This window comes from Xiphophorus maculatus, chromosome 6 (assembly GCF_002775205.1).
Source record: "Xiphophorus maculatus strain JP 163 A chromosome 6, X_maculatus-5.0-male, whole genome shotgun sequence".
Taxonomy (NCBI): Eukaryota; Metazoa; Chordata; class Actinopteri; order Cyprinodontiformes; family Poeciliidae; genus Xiphophorus; species Xiphophorus maculatus.
The window spans coordinates 12844367-12859553 of record NC_036448.1 but is presented as its reverse complement, the minus strand read 5'-3'; the positions used below and the strand labels follow the sequence as shown (position 1 = coordinate 12859553).

The 15187-nt window shown below is 40.3% G+C and overlaps 1 protein-coding gene across 1 annotated transcript; it reads right to left on the bottom strand.

Annotated features, from left to right (window-relative positions):
- Positions 1–4699: 4699 nt before the first annotated feature.
- camk2n2 (calcium/calmodulin dependent protein kinase II inhibitor 2) lies at positions 4700–7641 on the bottom strand. The gene is made up of 2 exons (XM_005795958.2): positions 7080–7641; positions 4700–6677 (listed from the first exon to the last, which is right to left on the bottom strand). Exons 1-2 carry the CDS (start codon positions 7246–7248, stop codon positions 6607–6609), a joined length of 240 nt encoding a protein of 79 aa, XP_005796015.1. The 5' UTR covers positions 7249–7641; the 3' UTR covers positions 4700–6606.
- Positions 7642–15187: the final 7546 nt, after the last annotated feature.

Genomic DNA, 15187 nt, shown 5'->3' with positions numbered 1-15187 from the left:
CTGGATGCTTTCTGTTACATCAGGGCATAAATGTAATTTAGCGTAAAGGAACATCGTAACTGAAAACAAGCACAGCAATGGTTGTGTGATGCTCTGGGGCAACTTTACTGCTGCTTGGTCACAGGTTTAAACTGTTCTTCTGTCTAGTACAGAGGTCACCAACCTTCACAATCCACAGAGACATTTTTGACTCTTGTTTTTGTTTATATATCTCTACAAAGATGTAATTTCTGCCCAAACTTGTTAGGTGCAATTTAGTGTGGCTAAAGATTTGCTGGTAGCTCTGGCATTGCACGCTCCAGCCCCACTGCTTCAACAAAATTAGCTTACATGCATTACTGTTACAGAAGTATTGATGCGAGCTTTGATTCCCATCCTAATAACAAAATTTATATCTTTTCAAAAGCTATTCAGTAGTTCTATTAGTCCTAGATGGGAAAAATCTTTGACAGTAATAATAAAATTTTATTCACTTTTGTAGCTTTTCAGCAGTATCGATAGGGGAGAGCAAACTGTTATTACACCAGATGCATTGTGGGAAAATACAAACGACAGTGTCTGTCCATGTCTCCTGAGGCTGCACAATGGCACAATTCTGTATATTGAATAGCGGACTTACGTAACAAGAGGAGGAGTATTAATGGATGTCCACTCAGACGGATGGAAAGTGGTGTTTTACATACTTGAATGATGATACCAGAGGTTCTAACGACTACTACAGTGGCCTGTGTGTGCCGTGGTGCAGGATTCACCTTGCTTTGTACCCTGTGTGTCCTCCATCTTCATCAGACTCATCTCCATCCAGTCCGCCTGTAGTTACAGAGCGGGCTGTTTGTTTTGGAGGCAGGCACAGCATGTTTGTATTGACCCCAACATGAGTCGCACACCAAGACAATCAGCCAGACTCCCGTCATTCACAACAGTTTGAGAGAGTCTGTATGCTTTTATTTTCTTCAGCAAATGTCCAAAGAAGGAACACAGATTTTTTTGTCTTTTCAAAAAGTATTGTTGATCCTCAAACATTCATAGACAGAAGAGGTTTGCCAAATAATAGAAAGTCTCTAATGATGCAAGGTTAATCCATTCACAAAAATAATTGCATTTTAATTTCTTAAATTCTAATTATGAAATAGGACAGAGCTGTGTTTTGATCTCCAGAGTTTGCTAATGGGTGATTTTAAAATTTCCACAATCTCTTTCATCAAAGAAGAATGCCTACAATTTCGTAAAGCCCTGAAGTATATTAATAATGGCATAAGACATCATCGGATTACTTCTGAAAATAAGGCAGAGAAATCATCTGTTTTCCCCTTTTTATCATGTTACAGCCAAAAAAACTTGAATTCATTTTATTGGGATTTTACACAATAGAGCATGACAAAACTGTAAAAGGAAAATTAAACGATACATGGTTTTCTTTCTTTCATATTAAAGCTTCGCTAAGTGTTTTAACTATTATATTTCAACCTTTTTTACCACTGTAAACAAAATCCAGCCTCTTTAAAGTCTCCTAATTAGTTAATAGAGTCACACTTTGTAGAATTTTACCTCTGTATAAATTTATTGTGTCCTAAGAAAGCCTCAAAAGTTTCTTAGAGAACATCAGTGAACAAACAGCTGCTGCCCCTGCGACCCGACCCCGGATAAGCGGAAGACAATGGATGGATGAAGTTTTAATTTTTGTATTTGTTTTTATGTGAAGCCATCTTTTCTTTGCATTTCACTGTTGTGCCCTAGTTTGTGTTGGTCTATTACATAAAATCCCAACGAAGTACAGCAAAGTTTGTGGCTTTTAACAGACAAAATATGAGAAAGTTCAAGACACTCTGAATATGTTGTTTGCCAAAGTGAATGAAACAATGTGTTTATTCCTTCTTTGAGACCTTTTGTGTAGCAAGAACCGAAACTAACTTGTTGGAAAAATATTACATTTTTGACCCACCGTGCCTCAGGCCATGACACTACCACCACCCGGTTTCAAATGTTTTTTTTTTTCCTGACCTAATGAGTTTTATTGTTTTACAACATTTCCTTAGTAAATCTGTGTGCTCCTTAGTAAAATTAAAAGACATCAGTGTTCCTTTTGAAGAGCTTTTCTCTTTGCAGCCATTCAACCCCACAGATCTTCAATGTTCTCATGACAGCAAACGTCAAAAGAGACATTTGGTGTAACAAATATCCCACATTTGCACACATTCTGTCTCAGTGAGGATATCACAAAAGACTTTAGTTAGGCATGCTGTTAGTATGCTGGTTAGTTTTGTCTTTAAATAAAACATCTATACTGTTTAAAAGCATAGTATAATTTCACATTTAAATCTTGTATTAATATTAATAATGGCATAAGACAGATTGTTGGATGAATAAATGTTGAACCCTGTTAATCCTTTTGGAAAATCAGTGTGTGGACCTATTGGCTCTTTAAGGCTGAACTGCTCTGTCCGAGAAATGTTTGTGAACTATGAATTGCAGTAAAAGTCATCGTAAACAAACGCTCACATGACAGGAAGAGCAGCTTGAGGCTGAGTTAGGACAATCCAATATCTGTTCAAATATGTCTGTCCTGTTCCGGTCTGCGGCGGCTGCCCATTGCTGCTAAAGTGTAATTGTTCACGGCACCAAGCAGACACACGCACACAAGCAGTTCATCCACAGCATCCACAACAACATGATCAATAGCACTATTTGTCCATTCAGCGCAGTGCTGGTGTTATCGGAGAAGTCGATAATCGCGGTGATGGGAATGTGGAAGGGTTGCACTGGTGATGCTTTGTTTATGTCCTTCAAAGTGCAGCTGGGAACAACATACAGATATCGGTGCATGTGTTGTTGTCAGTACATGCAGCTGTTTATAGATGTGCCCTGGTACTGTAGACGCTGTTTTAAACCAATAAAGGGTAATCTAACCAGCCTGTTTCCAGGAACATTCTGCTGCGTTTGCAGGGAAACTCGTTTCTTCTGAGTGATTATCAGTCATGTTTGTGTGCTGCAGGTGGGGGAGAGGTGTTACCAGCTGACCTAATTTTCTGCTTGATTCTGCTATCAAACACTGTAGAATAGTTTTGTTGTTGTTTTTTTTATTCCCATCAGATATCTCTGGCGATATTACCTCAGTTTGTCACATTACGCCTAGAAATGTAAATGTTTTATTTGGATTTTATGTGACAAAATAGCATAAGTTGGTGCAAAATTGTAAAGTAGAAGGAAAAGATTGCATGTTTTTAAGTAAAAAAGTCATTTGAAAAGTGCGTATGTCACACTCTTCAGGTGTGTATGCATACGCCTTTCATATCCAGACATTTGTTAGTTATTTGCAGTCACTCAAGCTCAGTGAGATTGGCTGGAAATTATTTGTGCACATCAATTTTCAAGTCTTGTCACAGATTTTGTAATTTAGGTCTAGACTTTGACTTAGCCACTGATCTAAACCATTCTTTTGAATTGAACCTCCCATTCAACTTCAAGTCCTTTCAACCTTCTTCCAGAATTGCCTTGTATTCAGATCTGCCCAGATTCTCTGACCCTGCTGAAGAAAAGCATCCCCACACCATGAGGCATAAAAATATTTCTGTTATGGGGATGGGAGTTTCAGAATGGTGCACTGTGCCACTTTTCAACTAGTCAGTTGCATATAACCCAAAGATCTTACTTTTAGTCTCATCTGCCCAGAGCACCTTCTTCCATGTGCTTCCTGGGTTCTCTGCATAGCTTGAGGCAAACCATGCAAATTGGACATCTTTTTGTTTTGTTAGACAATTACTGTCTGCTACAGCAAAAAGTGCTCTGTCAATAAATTCTCACACCAGAGCTGTGGATCTTTGCATCTACTCCAAAGTTACCAAAGTTTTGTGTTTCTCTGATTAATGATCTCCTTTCCCAACTCAATTTAGGAGAAGAATTGAATCTTGGCAGGTCTGTAGTCTCTTTTCAATTTTGGATTGTGAATAGAAAAGCTCTCTACTAGGGTGGCAGAGTTATGAGGGCTGAATGCAAAGTCTGTGTAAAATTCACAAACCTTTTGTGATGGAAAGGTAGTGAATCTCACAGAATTTCTCAAGTCACCAGAGACATGTTTGTACAGGCTCAAATATTATCCAGAAACTAAAACTCGTTGGTGAACGATTCCACTCCCGCCTCGTCAGATATGTTTGACAGACTTGATCCAAATAAATGAAAGAGAAACTTGTCAACACATTCCCTGTGTTTGGTCTTCCATTTAATTTGTACCAAATGTATCCCTGTAACAAATGACAGAATGTTTAAAACGTTAATTTAGGGATCCTGGGTATGGGAGACAGTTGTGTGAAGTGAGCATGCACATGCCTGTGGGTGATTTTGTGGCTAGTTGTGGCTCCCCAGGGATTTGTGATTTAATGGATTCACTTGTGTAGGCCAGCACAGAGCCGTTTAGCAGCTCAACACTTGGAACACAGATTCATTCCATCTCTTTCATTAAGGCTCAGTATTTGCTGTCATTAGTACCACAGCTAATCATTCCAGAATGAATGCAGAGGCCCCAAACCTGCAGTGATGTTAGCTCTGTCTGCTTGGAGGACGTTAGCTCCGCCTGCCATGGTTAATGTGGTTAAGATGATGTGACCTTTCAGTTTCACTCACAGAACAAGTCCAGCTCTCCAAAGTGCTGGCTCATTGCTCATCACAGAATGTCTCGGAACAAAAGCCACATCGAGGAATCGCATTAACATTTTCTGTCACCATTTATTAATTCACCAAATACAGTGAAAATGGCATCATAATATACAATGACTCATTCTTAGAATGTCATGACATTTTTGTTGCTTTTTTGCTTCATAAAACAATGTTGTTGTTTGTTTTTTTTTAAATATTTGAAAATATTAAGGTTTCATGCACAACCAACCATTTGTTGAAAAGTATGGTACAAAATAAAATAAATAAGTCAAACCAAACAAACAAAAATAACTTGTCATGTTCAAAATCGATCAAATAACAATGCGTTATTTGAGGATAATCGTAAACAGTGCAATATACTCTAAAACTGCCATATTTTTCTAACAAATTCATCAACGAAGCTGAACTCACAGTATACGATTTCTTAATAATAGTTTAACATTGATGTGTGCAAAAAACCCAGACACATTCAGTAAGTCTTTAAAAAAATGCCTGACCTTTGATATAGAACGAGACCGGTCCACTAAACTCTGAGATTAGCCAGTGTGAGGCCCAGTCCCATTAATCAAACCCTCTCTGAAGTACAAATATTGTTGTTGATGAACCGTAAGACGAGAGACTAGCATATAATTCAAATAACAAATATTTAGATATAAAAATACAAATATGACTTTTCTGTTGTTGTTGTTAAAAAGAAGCGTGCCAGGGTTACGAGTGGCGGTACCTGCGTTGGCACCAGAATGGGACAGTTCATGCAAAATAGATGGAGGGTGGTGGGAGGGAGAAATTTCTAACTCTACAGAGAATTGCAAATATAAATTTTCAAAACTGTATAACTCCCCATCAGTTACATAACCAATATTTAAACCATTTCCTGGAATTTCCACATTCGCGGAGGCCTCTGTGGATATCTGACGAGTTGCAAAACAAACAAAGAAGAAGATGAGAAATGGAAGAAAAACAAAATTGAGATATGTGCAGGTTTAAATCAGCTACATGGAGGTGCCATCCTGCACCATTCACCACCAAAGGGGGTAATGCAAGATGAACGGTGTGGTCTGTTTCTCTGCTGTTTATACGCTGAAACAAACAGGGAAAGAAGGGGGCCATGGGGGAGAGGGTCTACTACAGAAGATATCAACATTGCACCATCCTCGGATAATATGTCTTTATACATATAATGAGTCTCCTTTAATAAAGTTTGGTTTATCTGTTCTGTTTTTCTTCTTCTTCTCTTGTAAAAGCATTAGCAGCAACAGGGGATGCATTGGATCAGTGCTGAAAGGACAGCTCCCTTAAAACGCGCCGTGGCTGACTGGATCAACAAAGCAAAGCCTAGAGGGCTGAGGAAAGTAGGGGGCGGGGGGTGGGGGGGGGGCGTTTTAAGAGCTTATAGCTTCACCTACTGTACAACTTATTGAAATAGGGCTGGGATTTAGCTTCGCCCGCTATAGTTGCAGTTTTTTGTTGTTTACAGCGCTTTTATATATTTATATATATATATATATATTTCTAGGAAAAAAGAAACAGAAAGAGATGATCGTGAAGGAAAACGACAAGTTCATCCATTATTTTAAGTCAGCAGAGGTTGAGATGCGCAGCAGCCATCTCAACATCCTGCTGCGCATCGGTAGTTAAAATCGGGATTGTTTTTGGAGAATTGCCAGCAATCCCACAATAAATCTTGGTCTTTATTTTTTTTCCCCCCTCCTCTTAGAGTCCACCAGTCTTTCTTCACCTCTTCCCTTTTCTTTCCCCCCTCTCAAGGCTTTGTCCATTCCCCTTCTTTTTTCTCCTTCTTTCATCGTCCCCATCCTCGTTCAGAGCTGCCCGTGTTTTCTTCTTCTTCTTCTTCTTACTCTCTCTCTCCTGCAATCCTCGAACATGCACAGCCGACAAGTGCTTCAAATCGGGTGATCGGAAATTAAAAAAGTCTGCAAGGCCATCGGAGACGTTTTAAACGCCAGGTGAGGACTTGTCCGTCATCCCCTTCAGGACCTCGTCTATTCGGTCGTCCTCGATGACCACTGTGGACAAAAGGGGAGGAAAAAAATGGATGAAGATGTTTAGATCGAAGCAGCTCACATTCAATATAAAACTATGACAAAGACACAGCACGTCGTTTCGCTTTATCTATTAGTGGCGCACGAAATGCCCAAATTAAATTCTGACACGTAAAGGCGCATCTTTAATGGCAAAGAGCCAGTCTTTTATCCTTACTGTTTAATAAAGAGTGCCCACAGGGTGTGTCCCTGCCAGCACGGAGATAATCTCCTGTCTATGAATGTAAACAGAATGTCACCTGAAAGTATTTGCGCACTGATTAAGGTGGCTGGAATATTCCAGACGCCGCAACACCTTTGTCATTTTTTCTCTCTCTCTCTCTCTTGCATCTTTCCAAAACTTGTCATTTAAAAAGCATCCTTTACCGTGCTTGGCTCTGCCGATCTGTCCCAGCTTTGGGGGTCTTTTCGCCTGCGACGCAGCGAAGAAGGCGCTTGTGTCCTGCAGTCCGCAACTAAAGGACATCTGGCTGACCTCGCTGTCCGCTCCGTAGCCGCTCATTTTGCCCTCGTTGTATGGCAGCACCTCGGACATTGTGGCACGTATAGAAGAGCTAACCCGCTTAGAAAAGAGGGGGGGTGAAAAAAGAAGCAACACAAAGCAGACTTCCTTCCTCGGGGAGATTTAGATCCCTCTTCGCGCAAGTTGCAGCCGCTTGTCTCCTGCAGGAGGGTTTTTCTCTGAGAGTGGAACCCGGTGCGTTGCGGTCTCTGTATGCGGTGCAGCTGCAGCCAGAGAAGGTGTTTGTGCGTTAAGGGGAGAGAGAGAAAAAGAGAGAGAGAGAAATAGGAGGGAGAGAGAGGGAGTCAGCGAGGGAGCTGCGTTCAGTTGTGCTGCTGGCTGATGTCTGGCGAGGGATGTGGGAGATCCCGGGATCATAAAGGAAACCCAGGCAGAGCGGTGAAGTCATCCATCCGGGGTTGAAGCGCGAGAGTGTGTGCGTGCCTGTATGGAGTCTGTGTGTGTGTGTGAGGGGGAGGGGGGGAACGGGGGGAGGGGGGGGGGGGGGGGGGGCTGCTCAGAGAGACTAAGGAGCAAGAGTGACGCCAACAGGCCACAGATGAAATAGCTGAGGTTCAAATGAGGCCTGACAACTTTTTTGTGTCTTCTTCTGGATTAACTTTGTCCAGCATCATCAGTGTTTCACACTATGCATCATTATGCATTATCCTTCCTTTAGAAGCATGTACAGTACAGACCAAAAGTTTGGACACACCTTTTAATTCAATGAGTTTCCTTTATTTTCATGACTATTGACATTGTAGATTCACACTGAAGGCATCAAAACTATGAATAACATGTGGAAATATGCACTAAACAAAAAAGTATAAAACAACTGAAAATACCCCTTATATTCTAGTTTCTTCAAAGTAGCAACCTTTTGCTGTGATTACTGCTTTGCACACACTCTGCATTTTTTGATGAGCTTCAAGAGGTCGTCACCTGAAATGGTTTTCACTTCATAGGTGTGCCCTGTCAGGTTAATAGGTGGGATTTCTTGCCTTATAAATAGTCATGAAAATTAAGAAAACCCATTGAGCAGGAGAACAGCACTGATCTGACTGGATTGTTTCAATGTCAGGTTTGTCTTATTGGATGGGCCCACTAGGCCTCTTGGTGTAAAAATCAAGTATATCCACTTTAATAACAAAAAGAATATGGGATATAAAGCACTAAAGCAAACTCTCAACCTAACTGCAAGAGGATGATTTCAGAAATTTTCATGGCCATGCTGCTTGAAGAGCTCCTGGATTTCCTGTGGGGACAGGTTCTTTCCTGCTGGCTGGCTCCTCTCAAAACAACATCCCTATTACTGAGTTCTGAGCTTCCCTGATTAAATTGGCAAAAAATAAATAAAAAATCTCTGGAACAAAATCCTGCCTTCAAAAGGTTTTTTCCCCACAACAAAATCTTGTCAAATAGGTTTAAATTACAGTTACCAGCTATATAAAAGTTATGCTAGCAGTTAGCTGATTCAACTTAAACATATTCATTTTTGGAGATAGGCACCAACCAAAGAAAACGGATGGATATTCAATGTTTTATTACAATATGATAATATAGTACCACTGTTCCTCTGCATATTAATGTACTTCTCCAGTGCTGACTCACAAAGCTGCTCTTGCTTTAGAAGCTGCCCCCTGCCATCATTTGTTTTCCCTTTGTGACAGATTTCAGGTAATATTTGACCTGCTGCCTGAGATGCTATCAGATGTGGCCTCATATGTGTCCAATCCTGACATGCACTCACATCTGAGCACAGCCAATGTCTCTTGTCTTTTGTCCCATTCTCCGTGTTTCTCCTTCTCTGCAGTAATAGCAGGTAGCAGTTGCTAATGATCCGCCTCACTCAGCGGGCCCCATCATCTCTGACAAGGTCAGCCACCCTAAAGAAGACAGCGTGTGTACAAATGTGCATCTACGTACGTGTGTGTGTGTGTGCTCTCAAAGCACTGCTCCCAATTACAAATGAATCATTGTGCTGAGTCACTTATCCCCCTCCCTGTATCTCTCCAGGAGCAGACCAAGCACTAAAACACACACCATTGTACTTCAGTACAAAATGAGGACTTTGTATTAACATCCATTCATTTTAGGAACTGAATGTATGCCTAACCCAGACATTTTCCCGAACCCTAACCTATTCCTAACCCTATCCCTATCTAAAACTCAATTCACACCATTCCTCTAAATCTAACCAGTAGTGCAGTAGGACTGCAAAAAAAAATTAGGACCGTAGGATAGTATATACTAGTACATCCACACCGACACACATATATACACGTCTTTCTATCTTCTCAGGGACTTTGCATTTACTTCCGTTCAATTTTCATGTATTTCTACCCTGACGCTTACCCTATACCGGGCAACTACCAGTACATTAACCTAAGGTCAATTCACACCTTAATCCTCAACCGAATTTCTAACCCAAAAACAGGACCTTATCTTACAGAGCCCGAGCACTGGGAGCATTGGGACCCATAAAGAGAATCCCTCCATCCGTCTGTCCATCCATCCATTATCTTACATGCTTATCCCTTGTGGGGTCACCAGGGGTGCTGGTGCCTATCTCCAGCAGTCAATGGGCGAGAGGCGGGGAACACCCTGGAGAGGTCACCAGTCCATCGCAGCCATATAAGGAGAATTTGTAAGGAAAATGATCCTTACAGTGTGTCACACACGCACACACCCCCGTCTCTTCTTCTCTCTTTCTGTGTAAACACATGGTGTTCCTCCAGGAGGAACACTATAGCTGAGGAAAAACACCAATAACAAGCACAGAGTTAAGAGCCAGAATCAATTTCTCACTGTGTGTGTGTGTGTGTACGCGTGGGAGTGTTTGTGTGTATGAGGCACATACAGGAAGACCTCTGTGGAAAATGGTGATTATACTTAGATTTAGAATTACTTTCGGGGAAACGACTGTAATCATTAAGGGGGAGGGATATATGACTGTGTCGGTGTGTGTTTGCGTGTTAGTCTGTGTGTTTGTTCAAAGGAAGACAGTTAAAAGCAGCTTTTATATTATAAGAAAATCAAAAATGCCTATGCATAAAGAGAAGACACACACGGCCTCTGCAGTCACTGACCGAGTTGACAGTGCGCTGCGCGCCTTCCCTTCTTGTCGTGGAGTTCATTGCTGTTGGCTTTTTGGCAAGAACATCCTCTGGTTGATTGTGGGAATGTTGGTGCAGCTCCTGCGCTTGGATCAGCGAGTGCACAGCTGAATTAGAAATGCTGACGGCAAGAGTGTGCTACACTGAAGCCATGCTGCATGCGCCACCTCATCCACGCCACATCTACAAGGAAGCTGAATCTGTGCTCAAGGGTTTGCATTTGTGGTACTTAGTGCTGTGTGCTGCTGCAGGAGCAATGTGAGAATTGGTGATTTGCTGTAAGGGGCCTTAGCTTTGAATACAGTGTTAATGAGTGCTGCACCATGACAGCACTGGGTTATTTTTTTCTGTTACTTGTGAAAGCTGTTGATTTTCTGCAAACTCTTATCCATAGTTGACATTAGTTTGTTCATTCATTCCTTTATATATTCCAGATATAAGTTGTCTCAGTTAAATACTTTTTGCAGCCATCTGCAAATATATCAAACATCTTTCTGAGGAAGGTCTGCCCCACTCCTCACCTCATTTTTGGTTTATCGCTAATATTTCTTCTGCCCACAGAACATTATTTCAGACGTTCTGGTCTTTTTCTAAGTTCCCTCTGGTGAGCTTTAGTTCGGCCTGACTGTTTTTCTGCTCTGACTCTTGCATAGGGTTTTAAGGAAATCCTTTTTGTCTTATCTTATGTTGTATCAATTGTTTTATGTGTACAACTAAACATTTTCTAAACGTCATCTATCATTCAAACTTTTGCACCAGGAGATGATGAGGTCATTTCTCTGGGGAGAACTAGTGAAAGAAAAGTTAAAAATTTCAAGGTTATAAGCAGGACATAGACTTTAAGGCCTTTTTAAAATTCACACTGCTTTGTATTTGCAGAGATGTAAACATAGGAGATCATGCTACATTTTTCTTTACACTTAAAAACATATTATTTTATTTCTCAAAGGTCGGTTATGCTTTGCATAAAACAAGAGTCCTATTCCTGCTTGCTGATGGAAGCTGAAGTATGGAGGACGAGTGATAGAGGCATGCAGGGATGAGGTTGACTGTTCATATGGTTGCACAGCCTTTTCGTCGTGGGTGAGGAGGAGCCGATCAGCAAGGGGGAACAAGCAACATCTATCTCTGGACAGCAGACCTGCACACTCTAATGCACTCCGTCTTCCACAAAACAAAACAGCTCACTTACTCGAGCACAGCTTTGGTTTCCAAACCTGAAGCAAATGAATGTACATAAGAGCACAAACACTTGCAGGGATGAAAAAAAGAAAAGAAGTACATCTTACTTATGTAATTCATTCCTATCACGTATGGGTCCCCAGAACAAATTTGGTGAGATTAACCTCAGGGTTTTTTTTAATCCGAGGTTAACTCAGGTTAAAAAAGGTTTTCACCTTCAGTTCTTGTCATTCAGCAACAATCTACAAAAAAGATAATATATGATTTTTAAAAATGTGTCAGATTACGTCCAAATTTTAAAGAGCATAAAGGAAGTGTTTCTTTCTTATTTGAAACACAGTTTTAGAAATGTTGTTATTGGGCCGGATTAGTTCTGCAAATAAGGAATGTCAGTAAATTACATCAAAATTAGGCAGTAGTAATAGTAGTGACCAATAACAACAACTTTTTTCCAGATGCATGCATTATTTCCTTCATGTTAAAGAAGAGAGGAAGCAGCCTTTTTTCCGTGATTTTTGGGGTTCAGTCTGCTTAGGCTGAACCCCCAATGTATAATTTGGGAACCCTGAATGTCCAATTGTCATTCTTCTGCTTACTAAAGACTGAACAGTCACTTCACGACAGTGTTTTCTGTGCAAGAAAGCCCAGACATGAATGATACACAGAATGACTAAATCTTATTCCATCTAGATTTGTGCAAATTACTTGGGTTATTATATGTATCTTAGCTATGAAGGTCAATAAAAGTGTTGTCTAAGTCTAAAAAGCTTCAGACCAATATCTACAATAACGTAACATACATGTTTATTTTGCATCATAAATTTGAACATAAAACATCTATGAAAAGAGCTTAAAATTTACAGCTGGATGACGTGTTGAAAGAAGCTAACAGAATATAGTTAGCTAGCTACCTATATGACTTACATTTATTTTTATATTTTTACATTTCTTTGATTAATTGCCGAGTGTCTGGCTGTTATTTATTTGCTGTTCGGGAAGGACAGAGGGATTCAGGGACAAAAGTCACAACACCACAACGAAATGAACAAAAGCTGCAATAACACCTCCAGGGAAACAGTGTAATCTCATTATGTAAAACTAAGAATGTAATTATTTTGTCTATTTGAATTAAGAATACAGACAAAAAAAAGAATCTTTACTTTCTAACTAAATTATATTTCTCTTGATCTTCGCTCCCTCTCTTGCTCTCCCCAGGGAAAGAGCTCGCCGTCTGTTGCTGAGAAGAGAAGCACTGCAGTCACACTGCTGTCAGAAAGTAGGTCAACCTATCCCACATTTCACTGCATGCCCAAAGCAGATGGGTGACAGCGGTAATTGGCATCAGGGGCCTCGGCGTGCTGTGATGGCTCTGTCTCCTGAGATAATGCATCTCTGCAGGGGTGGCTGTGAAAAACCTGGCGAGCAGCGTCAAAGCAAAAGGGAAACAGCTCCCCGTGCTGGCCTGAACGACGTGGAGCAAAAGCACATGAGGTCAGAAAGTGTCAGGATTTTCAAAGATTTATCAGAACTTTTCTCATCGGAGACGGGACGTGTGCCATTTCTATTTAAAGCTCTATTGTGCTGCAATACACAGAATTAGCCTCCATCTGCTGTGCCTGTGGCTGATGCTTTCTGTCCGGATGAAAAATATTTCGAAACACAAACGTTTTTTTTTTATCCGACACAAAAATGCACAAAAAGGGACAATTTAAAACAAACATACAGTGTAATATATTTTAAATAGACCTCTTCATCCTATTAAGCAGAACCAATTAGGGAATGATCATGTTATCTATGTAATTTGACAGCTGTCAGGGCAGATTAAGGGTCTTACTGTGTCTGATAATTGCATGTGATGTGGGTCTTGAGTCAGGGTCTTCCCTTTCTGTCAGTCATTACGCAACTGTTCCATCAACTTAAAGTGAATAAAGATGGACACCTAGTGGTAGAAAAAGTAAATCAGGAAAGTAATTTGCTTGTATTAAAATGTAATTCATTTAATGCAGGTAAAAAGCACCATGCTCCCCCCAAAAGCACGAGTACTTATCTCTTTAAAAGCACTCTACAGAATCAGTTTCAGCTGAAAACCTTATAAGAATGAGGAATAATCACTAAGAGAATATTTTTTCTTTTTCAGGCCTTGTAACTTCTGTAACTGCAAACACAACAGACTGAACCTTTGTCTTTACTCAGAAGGATTTGTGGGACCCTGAGTCTTCCACCTCTTTGTTTTTCACTCTGTCTTGACACTTCAAGACAAATCTAACTTTTTCTTTCAATTTACATTTTTGTGTGTGCTTCTAAATACAAATTTGAACGCGTCTTCCCATCTGCTTTTGCACTGAACTTGCTGTTGAAATAATGACTCGCTCCACTGTCAGCAAGCATAAAATAAATGCAGATAAATAATATTTACACCATCTGTCTTTCCAATCCTATTGCTTTTGCTAATTTATGTAAAAACTTATACTTAAAAGCATGATGGGTCAGACTCAAAGTATGTATATATCTTGTCATCTATCATCTAAATGTCTAGGTTATTTTATGTTGTGGGTTAATATAAGCCTGCGACAGACTGGCGACCTGTCCAGGGTGACCCCGCCTCTCGCCCGGAACGTAGCTGGAGATGGGCACCAGCAACCCTCCCGACCCCATTAGGGACAAGGGTGAACAGAAAATGGATGGATGGATGGATGGGTTAATATAAGCAGTGGTGTGACTTTTCATATGTACAATGTGGCTTTCTGCCCAGGGTGGAATACAGCTGGGGGACTGCATAATGAAAATTTTTTAAATGTTATCCAACAGTTGCGTACTAAGAGCACGATGCAGTGAATTATGTCAAGCTGTAATTTTTATATGAAAGTCAGTTCACTGAACTCCAATGGTCTTCACAGTCGGTCCAGTAGATTAACTTTAGGATGTGGTGGAAGAAGAGGTTTGCATCATGGCTGTTGAAGCCACAACTTCACCAGCAGCTGTACGAAGCGATGTTGTCAATGTGGATCAAAATCTCAAAGCAATGTTCTAATATCTTCTTAAACCAACGCAAGTTAGATTTAAGGCAGTTCAAAGAGCCAAAACTAGGTCTGCTCTGGTACGATAACTGGAAATGAGTCTAATTGGTTGGCTGGTAAGTCTTTTTGCATTAGGCTACTCCTTTATTTCCAAGTGATATCACTGTTTTTAATGGGACGAAATATCTAAATAAAGTACAGTGTACTTTATTTCAAATAAGTGAAATATTGAAACCTTTCTAAAGCCCTTCTCTATTTTAAAAGTTCAAACATCAAACATACCAATATGTTTATGAAAACAACCATAGCGTATACCACAGAACATCCATTGTCTTCCATTTCTCTTCTCTTAGGGATATAATCAGCATTAAAATATATGCCACTCCAGGATTGGCTGCTTTGCAAACACCAGCCGATAATTAGGTTCTAAGAGTCATTTTCAAGCCCTCTGAGGCTTTCAGATTGCTTAAATATTTTATTCGCTTTGGTCTATCAAGTTTTCAAATTTTATATGCTTTAATAAATTAGTCACATCCTTGATTATGACAGCATTTTGCCCTCTTATAAATACTTGCCAGAGTGATGCTTTACTACATTTGATGTAAAGTAAGTATGTAAAACATTCTTTTAGCTGTACATAAACTAAAACTACAACAC

Bases quoted from the DNA above. Each gene is read 5' to 3' on its own strand.
- camk2n2 (XM_005795958.2), bottom strand. From the start codon at position 7,248: ATGTCCGAGGTGCTGCCATACAACGAGGGCAAAATGAGCGGCTACGGA. The intron at 6,678-7,079 runs GTAAAGGATGCT...TTTTGTCCACAG, and splicing joins GATCGGCAGAGCCAAGCACG to TGGTCATCGAGGACGACCGA.